The sequence below is a fragment of the Microcaecilia unicolor genome, chromosome 2 (genome assembly GCF_901765095.1).
Source record: "Microcaecilia unicolor chromosome 2, aMicUni1.1, whole genome shotgun sequence".
NCBI lineage: Eukaryota > Metazoa > Chordata > Amphibia > Gymnophiona > Siphonopidae > Microcaecilia > Microcaecilia unicolor.
Window position 1 is genome coordinate 65,957,620 of NC_044032.1, and position 14,765 is coordinate 65,972,384.

Genomic DNA, 14,765 nt, shown 5'->3' on the forward strand with positions numbered 1-14,765 from the left:
ATGCAGCTAAACAACTTGTATTTATTTTACAGTGGTGTGTAAAAATCTGGAATACGCAGCTCTCAATGCTCTTTTGAAGCTTCAGTATGCAAGTTTTCATATAACCATAGATGTTATGGTGGAACATCATATATTATGTGTTTGTGTTCACTCCTCTTTCAAATGCAACTAATTTTGTACATTGGATAAGCATTCATACTGTCCGCTGCTTAGCAAATAGTAAAGTTAAGCAGAAATAGATCCTGTAGCAAAAGTGGATCCAGCTTCAGCCAATTACAGTTTATTAATTCTGACACCAAGCTCACCTCAGCTAATCAGGAAGTGGTTTGACAATTGTGGAGTGAGTTTCTTCTACAATGGGTAGAAGATGCCTGGAATGTGGATTGAGGGGATGTAAAGCAAGAAGAAGCTGCTGTTGATAGAAGCACAGTGTCAAGTGAGCAAGGAAGTTCCTCTCAAAATGGATGAACGGATGTAGAAAAGGTACTTTACAGTGACGAACACTTTCTGCCTCTGAAGACCAATCTCACACATATTTAAGGTAATTTCTATGTGAAGAATGCAAGCAAGAATGTTTGAATGTCTCTGCCAAACATACATACAAACAGAAGTCAATTTACTCAGTAATCATGCGCCTCTTCCCTACCACTAATCTAAATCCAATGCTTCTAGATTCTACAGAATCTATGTAGATTTCCCCATCAACAGAGAAAGTTTTTCTAGGTGACTACATACTCCAGGATGACAATGCCCCATTCCATTGAACAAAAGCAGTTGTTGACTAGAAGAAATCTAAGAAGATTTCTACCCTTGATTGGCTAATCCAATCATCAGACTTGAATCCAATCGAGAACTTGAGACATGAAATAGCACTGGAAATATCCAAGCAGCATCCTGCATCAAAGAGAACTGACAGGAGACTCATTGCAGCCTGGAATCAAGTGTTCACCAGTCGCCATCTTCTAAAGTTGGTCCATTCAATGTCAGGACAATGCAAGGCCATCTGCAAGACTAAAGGCTTACCTACCAAATACGAACCCTAACACATACCCAAGTGGCCATTTTCTTGCCACATTTAAAATAATAAAAAATAAATACCTTTATTTTAATTGTATAGTGTCATGCACAGAGCACTCAATAGTGGCTGAACCGCACAAATTGTAATATGTTCTATGCTGTTTCACATATTTAACATGCATGTATGACAAACTGCATTACAGAATCATTGTGTGAAGAAGCCACAAAGAATATTAAACACAAATTTGGAAAATAAGTGAAATGAATGCTACTGATACTAAATGTCCACATTGCAAATAACCTATCCCAGACTTTTGAACACCACTATACAGCTCTGATGAAACTTGATATTTTATCCTTTTCTGTCAAAATTACTAAGCTTAGTTTAGATTAACCTCTTAAAATTCTTGATTTCAAATCTTACCAAACCGTAAACAAGAAGATATTAGTTTCAAGAAGTGAACCATTAAAAAAAAAAAATAAAACCAAAACCTATGATTGAATTAGTAGAAAAAATCATCACTTTAATAAAAAACTGCTGGAGCACCACATGTTTCCTGGAATCAAAACATGATGAATGTCTGCTCTAGCAATTATCTTAAACACACTGCTTTTTACCAAATATTACACACTTTGAAACTGAATTTGTCTTTTCCATTAATGTGAATGCACAGAAAGAAGATCAACTTGATTTCAATACCATTTAGGGCCTCTTAACCACGCTAATGGTCCCCAGTGCAGTAAAGCCGACAAAGTTCATTCACTTTGAATGGGCTTCATCGGTATTGCCGTGCAGGAACTGCTAGCATGGCTTGATAAAAGAAGGCCTTAAGTTAGCAAAGCATTATGACTTCTAGTCTACAAAACTGAAGTATGAAAATATAGAGGCACACAAATATCTAACATGTGGAGGCTCTTTTTCAAAAGCACAGAGACTTACAAAGTTATATTATATTATAACATGTTTTATAGCCCACCATATGCGTTATCAGTTCACTGCAGATTACAAAATCAAAGAGAAAAGATACAATAAGAACATAAGAATAGCCATACTGAGTCAGACCAATGGTCTACCTAGCCCAACATTTTGCTTCAAGCAGTGGCCAATCCAGGTCACAAGTACCTGGCAGAAACCAATTAGTAGCAACATTCCATCCTACCAATCCCAGGTCAAGCACTGGCTTCCCCATGTCTATCTCAATAACAGACTATGGATTTTTCCTCCAGGAACTTGTCCAAACCTTTTTTAAACCCAGATACGCTAAACATCGTTACCACATCCTCCGCAATGAGTTCCAGAGCTCAACTATTCTTTGAGTGAAAAAATATTTCCTCCTATTTGTTTTAAATGTATTCCCATGCAATTTATGGGAATTACAAATTCAAACAAGTGAAAAACAAGAAAAAGTACAACAATTAAGATAATTCACGGGAACAGAAAGGTTTCCAGTTTCTTTATAAATATAGTATATTGTGATCATTGTAGAACTTGAGGTAGTGAGTTCCAGAAAGAGGCCATTTGGTAGGGAAGAGAGACAGAAAAATGTCTAATCGATTTTAAAGCAGTAACCCTCAGGAAATCCTAAAAAAACTGATTTTGTGTCTGGGATATGTGGAGGAGGATTACTATGTAACTTCGTAAGTCTACGTACTTTGAAAATGATCACCTGAGTCACATACCTCTGAACTGGTCAGAAAAATATATCATAAAATAAAACTACACAGAATTCACTAATTTTCTGGTATGCAAGAATATCACCACAATTGTACACATTTATCATATGATTCTATTTTATATAGAAATCGTTCACAAATAATATACTTCACATAAAATGAAAAATCAGTTTAGCTCCCGGATTTTTTTTATCCTGTATGGCTTAGTGCCAGATTTGGATATTTCCACTAGACCCAAATCTCTCTCACCAAATGCAGACTTCAGAAATGAAATGCAATCACGCCATAAGCCAGAAAACATTTTCAGGAGCTGTCCTAATAGGAAGCAAAGTAATCCTACTCTAGTCATGAGACTAAACTGGTTGAGATATGGAAACAGGCATACATCGTTGAAGAAGACAGTCAAAACAACATGGAATAAAACGAAAGGTGGGAAAAATGGAATGGAATATGAAAATGATAAATGTTCCAAGTGGTGTTGAACCATGAACTGCAATATACACAAAGAAATGATGTATCAGGTAAACAAACAGGTAAAAAAAAATCATGATCCAGAACTTCAATTTTAGATCCAACATGATGCTGAAAATTGGAAAAACGTCAGCATTTTCAAAGTAGTCTAGTTTCATGTATAAAGCGTTTCCTTACATACTGAAGATTATTGCCACAGTAACACTTTATATGATTCAAAATCCTATAGCAAAATGATGTAATACAATGCATAAAATACTACTGTATATGCACAAGTTGACATGAAGTTAGGTTCCTCTGAATCTTGATCTAAATGGCCTGTCTCATAGCTAGTCAATTTAAGACATCAATTAGTTCCAAAAGGAAGTAAACTGTGATATATGGCTATCAAATGTTTATTAGTAATTATTTACAAGGGGAAAGGTAATTATGTACTAACACTTGTTTAATGCTCGCATCCAAGAGCAAACAAGATTTTTGCATTTGATACTTTGTATCATTAATGGGATCATTTTATATAGCATTTTTCATGAATAAAGCTTGTTTTCTACACAGAAGAGAGCTTTTATAAAATTGTACAACCGTTTACACATGTAAAATATCTGCATGGAAAGTGTACACCTACTTTTATGCGACCTGTGCTTAGGCACTCCCCAGGGAGCATAGTTTGGGTGAAGCAAAGGAAGCATTCTGATATACACATATATACTCTTTATATATAATATGCACGTACAAGTGTAAAAACACACATTTATACTTTTTAAAGAGCAGGTATGAATTTGTGCATTGCCTTTTGTGTGTTTTTATAAATTACACAGATGCTGCTTATGTTGCCCTTATAAAACAGGCACCTTTCTGGACTTCTCAAATCAGACCCTAAGTTGGTAAGTGCAGTGGATGGTAATTGCTAGAAATAAATGGACAGCATGGACAAAGTTGTCCTGGTGCTGTGCTAATATACATATTTAACCAAGTTCATGCTACCATAAAGAAAAGGAAAGGAACTCAGATGGCTTACCCAAAATACTGGCACTGCTTTGCCATTTGAAGATACCATAATTTTCAATTCCGTATTCACATCATAATTTAATCTTCCTATTAGAGGAAACATTTTATAATTGCACTTTCCTTAGATGTAACCAGCAATAGGGTAGTAAAAAAAAACATACAACATGAGATCTTTTAGCAGGTGCACAAAAATACCAATCAAATCAGTAGAGTTCTGTAGGTATCTTCATAACCAGATACATTTGATATCTGGTCATGCAGACTTAAAATATCAAATCCAAATATACCTCTTCATGCCAAAGCTTTGCAAGGTGTCCATGGAACAAACATCAAGCTCTCAAGATCTGAAAAAGTCATTCCCCGAGTTTCTATGTTATGCAGAAGCTACCCAAATAGTTTTTTGATTCAACATTTCTTAAATAGAAAAAGCAGGAACATCCATAAAGATTTAAGATACTGCATAGAACAGATCTATAAAGTTTATAATTCTATACTGTAATACTGTATGCCAAAAAATAACCTAGATAACATTTGATCTTACACATCTCATATGTCCCTCCCTGTACTCAGTTACCTTCTGCAAGCCATCTCAACAAAAAGCTTTGGCCAATGTGATTGCTTCTAAATGAACACAATACATATGGTCTAAATGTTTATATTCTGATTTAAGATAGCCTTGGGAATATAATTTACTGTGGATTTGCTGAAACAGTTGGATAATAAACCATTATTAAACAGCAGGACAATAAGCAATTATTAAAATGGACTTGGGGAAAATTCAATGCTTTTTAGGATCTGGGCATTTCTAGGATAAGCAGTATAAAATGTATTGTACTATTTTGGGATCTTGCCTGGTACTTGTAACCTGGCTTGGCCACTGTTGGAAACAGGATGCTGGACTTGATGGACCTTCAAGTCTATCCCAGTATGGCAATACTTATGTTCTAATGGAATGTCTGAATTAATAAGTCACTTTCCCTAGGGTGACCTATCTGGAATTAACACCTCTCCTGTAAATGCAATAGATCCTTCCCTCTAACAATGGCACTCAAAAATATATAGATATGTTTAATAGCTCTCTCTGCAAACAAAGAAAATAAGTCATACATACAGAGAATATCTGAGAGCTCAAATACCTGAGGGCAGTACCCATGTAGGCCAATTTCTACTTCTACAATCAAGTGCATGCAATGGACAAAGCTTATACTTTGAACAGAAAAAGCACTTGTACTTTGAACAGAGAAAGACTGTGGGTAAACAGACAAATGTTCAGGTAATTAGCAAATGTCCTTACATTTATATCCATCAGCCAAAAGGACCACATAAATTCCCTCATCTATTTTCTAAAAGCATGTCAGTTTTGCTTATGTTTTTCATGCCTCTTCCCTAGCAAGTTTTAGCAGCATTTGTGTAATTATTTACTGCAAAACATTTGAAGTTATCTTCTGATTTACTTTTTTTTTTTTTTAATTTTAAAGAAACACCACTGACCAGCACTGGATACAGATACTCCTGAGAAAGAGAAAGTCCTAGATAAGGTGGAAAACTTTATACATTTAAACCTGTGTGTAAACAAATACATTGTAGAACTTGTTCCCCTTGTGCATTTCCATGTCCTGTGAAATCAAACCTAAATTTGTTACAGTAAAACCTTAAATGTTGCCCAAGTCAATAAACTCATCGTCCCTCTTCACCAAATCATCCTCCTCTTCGAGTCCCCTCCAAGTGCTGGTTGGTATAACTGGCTTGACAGAAATTCTGCTGAGTAAAGCAAAGGGGTACAAAGAAGAAAAGCGGGCAGACTTCCTCAGCATGGCCATAACCTCTGTTTCCTTGGTGATAGAGCTACTAGTGGCCTGCTTCTCTTCTAGCTTTCTCCGTAGGCTCTCTACTTCCTCTATGGTTTCCATAACTCTAGATACCATGGCAACTAAGCCCCCACCTAGGATCTGAGCATCTGGAATCCACCGTAAGCACCGCTGTGCCCAGATTTGTATCAGTGGCCCTTCAACGTGAGGGAGCAGTAGTCCATGGAAGTCAACAGGTTTGCAATGCCAGCTGTCATAGAACTCTCGGCAACTGTTGGGTACCTCATCAGAGGAGCTCATCAACTTGCTGATTCTTTTGCTTAGGAAATTCTTAATAAAAGGACCAGGTTCATCCCTGAAAAATCCTTTTTTAGGAGAAGCTTTAGCTTGGGTAAGTGGCAGAGAAAGCTGTCGCTGATGCTTAAGAAAAAAAAAAGAAAAAGAAATTAAAAGTCACACCTTAAATGTGTCAGTTGAAGTTTTGCTGTAAAATGTAAAACATGCTTTATTACAGATACTGAGCACAATTTATGACATCTGTAGCAGTAGAAATATATAACAGCAAGGCTGTGACATGAATGTTTGCAGTGCAAAGAAATCTGTGGCTGTCTATTTTAGTGTGACATGATCTAGACTAGGAGGTCGGCCAAGTTTTTTTTATTTTTTTATTTTATTAAATGAAAATCAAACATACAAATATAATTGCAAATATTCAGCCGGATAATTTCCAACTTATACTTTTAACACTTTTAGATTAACTTTGCCCAACTGTTTATACTTCCCCTACCCGCCTCCCCCTCCTTCCCTCCCTCCCTCCTAGTTGATTGACAAGTTAGGGTCCGGTTGTGCCAACCACTCCGTGTATGGGTCCCAAACTCGATGATAGGGTATGAGTCGACCCAATCGCATAGCAGTCAGCTTAGACATCAACTGAATACAGTCCAATTTCCGCAGGATCGCCTTTAGGCCCGGTAAAGTCTGTTGCTTCCATGCCGCCGCCAGCACTAGTTTGCTGGCCACCAGTATCTGGGTGGCCAATTGGTGCGCGTACTTTTTGCTGCCTTGCAGTCTTATATGTAGTAAGCAGTGGTCTATTTTCATGGGAAAAACAATTTTTGTTATGCTAGCGATCAATTTCAACACTCTCATCCAATATTGTTGAGCCTGCAGGCAAGCCCACCAAACATGGACCACATCCCGCACCATACCACACTGGCGCCAGCAGAGAGCAGACCCTCCCTTAAACATCTTGGCTAGTCTCTGTGGTGTATAGTACCAGCAATATAATATTTTGTAGCCATTTTCTACCAACGTATTAGAGACTGACACTTTAAGTAAGGACATGAACACCCTTTCCCATATATGGTATTCGTATGGAGCCCCTAATATTTCTTCCCACTTCTGAGTATAGTACAGAATGGGGCGTGATTGTAGGAGAAGTGCTTTGTAAAGCCGAGATATCCCCCCTCTTCCACCTCCTCCAACCATTGCCCGCTCTAGCTGTGTTTCCTCTAGACTCAGCTCGTCCTTTGTGCGTCTCAGAATAAAATCCCTCAATTGACGGAATTGGAAAGCATTGGAGGCAGGAATCCCATATTCCTCCTGCACTTCCTCAAATGTGAGAAGCTCCCCATCCTCCCATACCTGGCCCAATTCCCATAGACCCCTTTGTTCCCAATTCTTAAAGCATTGATCTGCAGATCCCGGGCCAAAACCTGGCGCATACCGAATCGCCATGTGTAAGAAGAAATTGCGCCCTCGGAGAAAGTTGGTACGGATTTTACTCCATATAATAAGTGGCCAACCCACAATTGGGGGGGACCACTTTTATTATCCCTTTTAACACTCTATCAAGTAGCCAAGGTATTGCTTTGAGCGGGTGGGACTTACACCAAGACTGCTCCATATCTTTCCATGTCCTCACCCTCCCCTGGTGCCACTCAGCTAATATTCGAAGATGGGCCGCCCTGTAATAAAGCAAGAACGAAGGCACTCCCATCCCCCCATGTGCTCTTGGCTGATGCATTACTGACCTCTGCACCCGTGGTGACTTTCGCTTCCAAATGAAGGAAAATACCCGCCGTTGCAGGCCTCTGAAAAATTTATTGGGTAGCGAGATTGGGAGCGCCATAAATAGATATAGCATTTTGGGCAATAAAATCATTTTAACCGCTTTGATCCGGCCCATCCAGGAAATTGTTAGGCCCTCCCACTTATCCAACTCTAGTAGAAGCTCCCGTAGTTTTGCTGGGAAGTTAGCCTCATATAGGCCCTCCCACCTTTGTGTTATGTTTACCCCTAGATATTTGATATATTTGGGTGCCCAGCGATAGGGAAAAGTAACCCTCAACTCCTCTACTTGATCTGCTGGTATAGTGATATTTAGTGCTTCTGATTTGTCCATATTAACTTTGAATCCAGCCACCCAGCCATAGTCCCACAGGGCCGCCCCTATGATTGGAAGTGACCTGATGGGGTTTGTCAATGTGAGGAGGATATCATCCACAAACAATAAAATCCGGGTCTCTATTTGTCCCAACCTCATTCCCCTGATACTCGGGTGAGATCTAATGTAAGCTGCCAATGGTTCCACCACCAGGGTGAAAAGGAGGGGTGACAGGGCACAGCCCTGTTGCGTTCCCCGCCTCAATAGAAATGGAGGCGACTGACTCCCGTTAACTCTTACCGAAGCTGTAGGCGCCCTATACAACAGGGAGAGCCAATGTAAATAATCCCCGGAGATGCCCACCCTCTTCAGTGTGGCAAATAGGAATGGCCAGTGTATCCGGTCGAACGCCTTTTCCGCGTCCAATGAGATTATACACAGTGGGAGTTTTTTTGATGTTAGCATACTGAATAAGGTGGAGCGTCCTGCGAATGTTATCGAACGTCTGGCGCTCACGTATAAACCCTGCTTGATCTTCGTGGATTAGTTGCGGGAGGTATTGCTGCAAGCGGGCCGCCAATATGGAGGTAAAGATTTTATAGTCTACCCCCAATAAGGAGATAGGCCTATATGAGCTGCTCAATTGGGGGTCCCTGCCCGGCTTGTGCAGAACTACAATATTTGCTAAGTGCCAAGTCTCCGGCAGAGACCCCCCTCTCGCCTAGGTCATTAAACACCCTCCGCAACATAGGGGCCACGAGAGTTACAAAGGTTTTGTAAAACTTATTCGTAAACCCGTCTGGCCCTGGGGCCTTACTAGGTGCCAGCTCCTTAATAGCGCGTTCAACCTCTTCCAGCTCGATTGGCCTAGATAGCCGGTCCTGTGCCCCTTTTGTAAGAGTTGGCAAATGAACCCTATCTAAGAAAGCATTAATCTCCACTCCTCCGGGTTAATGTCAGGAGTATACAGTTTCTCATAGTATTGCTTAAAGATTGCTTGTATGGCCTCCGGGTCTGTCGTGCCATCCCCATTTTCATCTTTTAGGCGTGTTATATGCGTTCTATTTGCCTGTTGTTTTAATTTATGCGCTAACAGCCTACTAGCTTTGTTGCCAGACTCAAAATGCGCTTGGCGCACCCTTTGCAACTGCTCTGAGATGTCAGCTAATTGGAGTTCTCGAATCTCTTGCCTAAGGTTATGAGCTTGGTCTAATAACTTTTGTGATGGGCCTCCAGGGTCTCGTCTGCGAATTAGTCCCTCCACTTGGGCTAGTTGTTTGCGGGCGGATTCCTCTGCTTGAGTTCTTTCCCTCTGGATATGAGCTTTTAAAGCAATAAAGTGGCCCCTTATGACCGCCTTAAACCCCTCCCAAAGCATCCCTGGGGAAACCATTATCGTTAAGTTGGATATATTCTTTAATAAGCCTTTCAAATTGGAGCACATGGGTCATTTCAGCCAGCAACGCATCATCCAATCTCCACTGTGGAGCAGTCTGTCGCCCCTTCGGGATCTTCAGCACTAGGATGACCGGATTGTGATCTGACCACGTATGTGGCTCGATGCACTGGTCCCTTACCTTTCCTATGACAGTAGGGTCCCCCAACCAAAAATCAATACGTGAGCTAGAGTTATGGACCGAAGAGAAATAGGTATAGTCCCGCTGGGTGGGGTGGGCCTGCCTCCAAATATCACTCAGGTGCCACTTGGCCATAAAGGCATGGAGAGACTCCCGCCCCCGACGGACATATTTTACTGTTGGGGAGGAGTTATCTAACTGTGGATTAGGGATAATATTAAAATCACCCCCCACTAACACATGTCCCTCCCCATGTGTCAGGAGTATCTGGTCCAGCTGGTGGAAAAACCCCCCGTGATCTTCATTTGGCCCATATACAATAACTATAGTGTACTTTTGTGTCCCCAGTTGCACGATCATCAAAAGAAAATGACCACCCTTATCCCTGATAACCTTTTGGATCTGCCACGGGCAGGAGTCATTGAATGCCACCATGACACCTTTGCTTTTGGAGCCTAGGGTATTGGATGCATAAAAAATGTGCGGATAGTGACGATGCCTGCACAACCCCTCATGTTGCTTTTTTAAATGAGTCTCCTGAATCAGGGCTATGTCTATTTTTAAACGGGTTAGCTCCCTAAACAGAAGCTGCCGCTTCATAGACACATTGAGGCCCCTGACATTCAGAAGCGCCAATGTTACATCCTGAATCACTACATCTTCTGTGGGCCCCCGGAGCCTACTCCTGCATGCTTACAACCCTCATCAACCGTACACTCCCTGTTGTTGTTCATTCCCCCACCCTTTATTCCCCCTCCTCGTAATCCCGCCCTCCCACCCACCCCCCTCCTCTCAAGTTCACCTTGATCCTCCCTCATTTAAGAAGAAGTATCTAGTGGAGGAAGCAACTCATCTCTCCACTCACCTTATCATTATACCTTTACAACTTCATAACATAACAGGTCTCCCGACAACAACTATCCAAGCCAATGTAAACTTAACTTAAGAGGTCTATGCAGCTAGTTCCTTTGAACATATGTCAGGCCACCCCCTGGCTCGCCTCAGCATGTCATTAGTCCCCCTTACCCACAGTCATGTGCGTTGGCCAGCAGATTGCTGGCGTTGCAATCGCTTATGTCCTTTGCCCACGCGCTGCCACTTTGAGTGGGGCGTCTGGCTCTTGCTCTTGTTGGCTCTCCCGATGTTCTCCTGGGGTGCCTCCTGCTGTGCCTCCGGTAGCATTACTCGGGCTTCAGCAAGTGTTTTCACCTGGTGCATCCGGCCTTCCTTATAAAATACTAAGGCAAAAGGATGTTTCCAGCAGTAGCAAATGCCAAGCTCCTGCAGGCGCCTCGTGACCGGCCACAACTCCGCTCAGCGTTTCAAGGTGGCGGTTGCCAGGTCCTGGTAGATCTCTATTGGATATGTGTCCCACTTGAAGCTTTGGAGGCGTCTTGCAGCCTGGAACACCCGCTCTTTTAGCTTGTAATCTTGAAAGCATGCTACGATGTCCCTAGGCAAGTTGTTTCTAGCTGGGCCCAGAGACCTATGGGAGCGCTCCAAGCCGACTGTGTCCGCCTCCAATGGGGTACCTGCTTCTCCCAACAGGGCGCTCACCACTTTCTGGACCACCGCTTCACAGTCAGTATATTCCGGGGTTTCGGGGATGCCCCTGAAGCGTAGATTGTGGCGGCAGCTTCTATTCTCTAGGTCCTCCAGCTTCTCTGCCAGTTGTTGTTGGCCCAATCGGACATCTGCAACCGCCCGGATCCAGGGACCCGAGCTCCTCCGAATGCTCTTCTACCCGGGTTTCTACCTCCTCAATTTGGCCTCCTAATTCTCTGATTTTGCCGCGGAGGTCAGAGCCCAGCGTCTCCAGCTCCGCCCGGACCACTTTCACATCCGCTCGAATTTCTTGTAGCCATTCTTTTAATTCAGCTAAGGGATCCGCCGCCATTTGCTCCACATTCTCTCCAAAAAGACATGGGCTGTTCTGGGACGCCTCATCCGTTGGCCTTCTGGCGCGTGGGGGAGGATCTCCTGCTCCCGCCTCTCGGTTCACCGGTATCCCTCCTTTAAAGCCGAATTGGCTTAATTCAGCTTGTGTGCTCGTCGTCGCCCGGATCACCCGCACTTCCGCTGTCTTTGGGGCCCGAAAACCGGCAGCAGCGATATCGCTATCGGGAGACCTCGTGCTTTTTATGTTGCGGTGAGTGGGAGCCAGATCGCTAAGCCGCCATCTTCGTGGGTGACGTCACTTCCTCCTCGAGGTCGGCCAAGTTTTGACAGAGTACATATATCCAGCAACAAATTTATAAGAGATACTGGAATGCTGCAGCAGGTTGAGATGGGCAAGGGCTGAGCGCTGTAGGGAGTTACTCCCATTCTATTAAAGCAAATGGGGAAAAAAAGCCATCACAAATAACAACTGTTGCTAGGGGATTCTGGCCTCTGCCCAGCATGTTGGTCCTCAACTAGTATTGATGGCAGTACTGTGAACATTTTCTAAACTTAAATCAACATAGTCAGCCCAAAGATATAAAACAAACAAACAAACAAATAAATAAATGTTTGAAGCTGGCATGACCTGCTAGGCACCATAAAGCCAGCTTTAATAAATTCAGAAAGCAAGTAGCACCTGTGCCAGGGATTGATAACCCTGGATCTAGATGATGCCACATGAACAGAGCTTTAAAATTAATTTCTTCATAAAGTGTAACATAAATGCGATCTAACTCATTTAATTCAGGGAGTGATGATCTACAAATCCTTCTAATCTGGGACAACGGGAAGAGTAATTGACAAAGCAGTAGTTCTTATGAGGGCAACTGTCTGACTATCCATGCTGTGCACAGTCCAGAGATACTTTATATCTGCAGTCTTTGTACAATTTTCAAAGTCAAAGGACATATGGACAGGGGCTGTAAGGTGTTTGAAAAAATTGCCTGAGGAAAAGTGGGTATTTGGGCCTACTTCACATTCAAACAGATGGAGTACTGGGGGTGGGGGGATAATACTACACATGCTGTAGCAATCCTTGCACTCAGGAATGCCTCTGCTGTGTGCAAGTATACAGTGCACAGCAATTTTCAAATTTTACTAATTTAAATAGCTATTTTGAAAATTCTCTCCTCATGTCAACATCTTCTGTTTTCTATAAATTAGTTATTCCAATATTCCATTCTGGGTTAATTTTAGTTCCCTATTTTACTCACAATATGGAACTTTTTAGGCTCCAAAACTCCTTATACATGCATTCAACTATCAATAATTACTCCTGGAATAACCAATTAAGCAGTGAAGTGACCACTAGGAGTGGGATTAGTTACTTCAGGCAGTAGGTTCCATATTAATCCTGATCTCCTAGTGTCAACACAAGCTGCAGTGAGTTTACATGTTCATTAGTGGATTGGAGGTGCCTATGAAAAATTGGATTACTTACTTTCTGGATGAACTAATTAATTTCAGCATAAAAAGGGTTGGTCTATGATGTTCTTAACTACTAATTTCCTTTCCATGAATACTGCTAGACTAGTATCGATATGTAGGTTTATGCCACCCTGCCAGCTGATGACCCTTCAGGATGCATACAAAACGTTATGATTTCCCTGCTGCCTGTGATTCCAAAGTACACTAAACAAAACAAATTGTCTTCCTCGCAGAAAAAATTAGTCATCTACAAGTTTCTGATAACTCAAACATCCAATAAATTAAGTTCCTTGTCTCCCCATGATAATCAATCTTAGAGAACACTGGGAAAGAAAGAGTTTGGATTGGGTGAAAAAGGTGAAACCACCTTAGGTAAGGAGGAGAAGACTGGATAAAAGGTGGGGGGGGAAAAATCAGATATGGATCCCAAGAAGACAGGGCCTGAAACTTGGAAATAGAGCCATTAAAAAAATAGTCTCTAGGGAAAGATCTTTTTATGGTTAACATGTGTCAAGGGTTGAAAGAGAGGCACCATTAAGGCATAAAGTTCCCAATGTGGGACCAACTCCAGAAGTGGAAATCGAGCCCTCACAGGAAACCACACATTGTCAAGGACGCCTCTCTATCAGCCCTCCATAATACAAGAGAGCCACAACATGAACCTTCCACAAATTCAGCACTAATCCTTTGTCCAGACCTTTCTGAAGGAAGGCCAGAGTAGTTGCTATGTAGGTCTTCCAAGATCACATGTCAGGCCCTAATATCAGTCCTCAAATAGCTACATAAAGTTCTTACTAGTTCAAACAGACAAAATAGCACAGAAGGTAAAATTATGTATAATCATACCTGATAATTTTCTTTCCATTAATCATAGCTGATCAATCCATAGACTGGTGGGTTGTGTCCATCTACCAGCAGGTGGAGATAGAGAGCAAACTTTTGCCTCCCTATATGTGGTCATGTGCTGCCGGAAACTCCTCAGTATGTCGATATCAAAGCTCCATCCGCAGGACTCAGCACTTAGAGAATTACACCCACGAAGGGACACTCTGCCCAGCTCACCACCGCCGAAACGGGGGAGGGGAAATAACCCAGCTCATCCCCACACAAGTGGGGGAGGGGAATCCGTCCAGCTCATCCCCTCGGAGCGGGGGAGGGACACCACACCCGCCGATGCGGGGGGATCTGGCTTATCCTGCAACCGCAACCGCGGGAGGAGCTGACTGACCCGAACACCGCCGAAGCGGGAGGGGTACAAAACTGCCCTACAGCCGCACGAAGCGGGAGGGAGTGCCGGCAGAATTTTAAGTCTCAATCCAGCCCCGTAAAACGGAGGGGAGAGGAATGCAGCAGCTCACTGTAACACAAACTCGTCTTAACTCTTGAAGAATCCAAGTGAAAAAACTTGAACACGAAGTCTTTCTGAAGGAACTGAAGACTGAACTTGAACCTGAA

At 42.2% G+C, this 14,765-nt stretch overlaps 1 protein-coding gene across 3 annotated transcripts in view; it reads right to left on the minus strand.

Moving 5' to 3' along the window:
• Positions 1-5,047: 5,047 nt before the first annotated feature.
• The window catches only part of MTMR12 (myotubularin related protein 12), a 312,654-nt gene continuing 302,936 nt past the window's right edge, over positions 5,048-14,765 (minus strand). For all 3 annotated transcript variants that reach the window (XM_030193003.1, XM_030193002.1, XM_030193004.1), the window contains one exon: positions 5,048-6,398. In XM_030193003.1, coding sequence (XP_030048863.1) covers positions 5,823-6,398 — 576 coding nt within the window. In that variant the 3' untranslated portion in view covers positions 5,048-5,822. The remainder of the gene's footprint in view (positions 6,399-14,765) is intronic.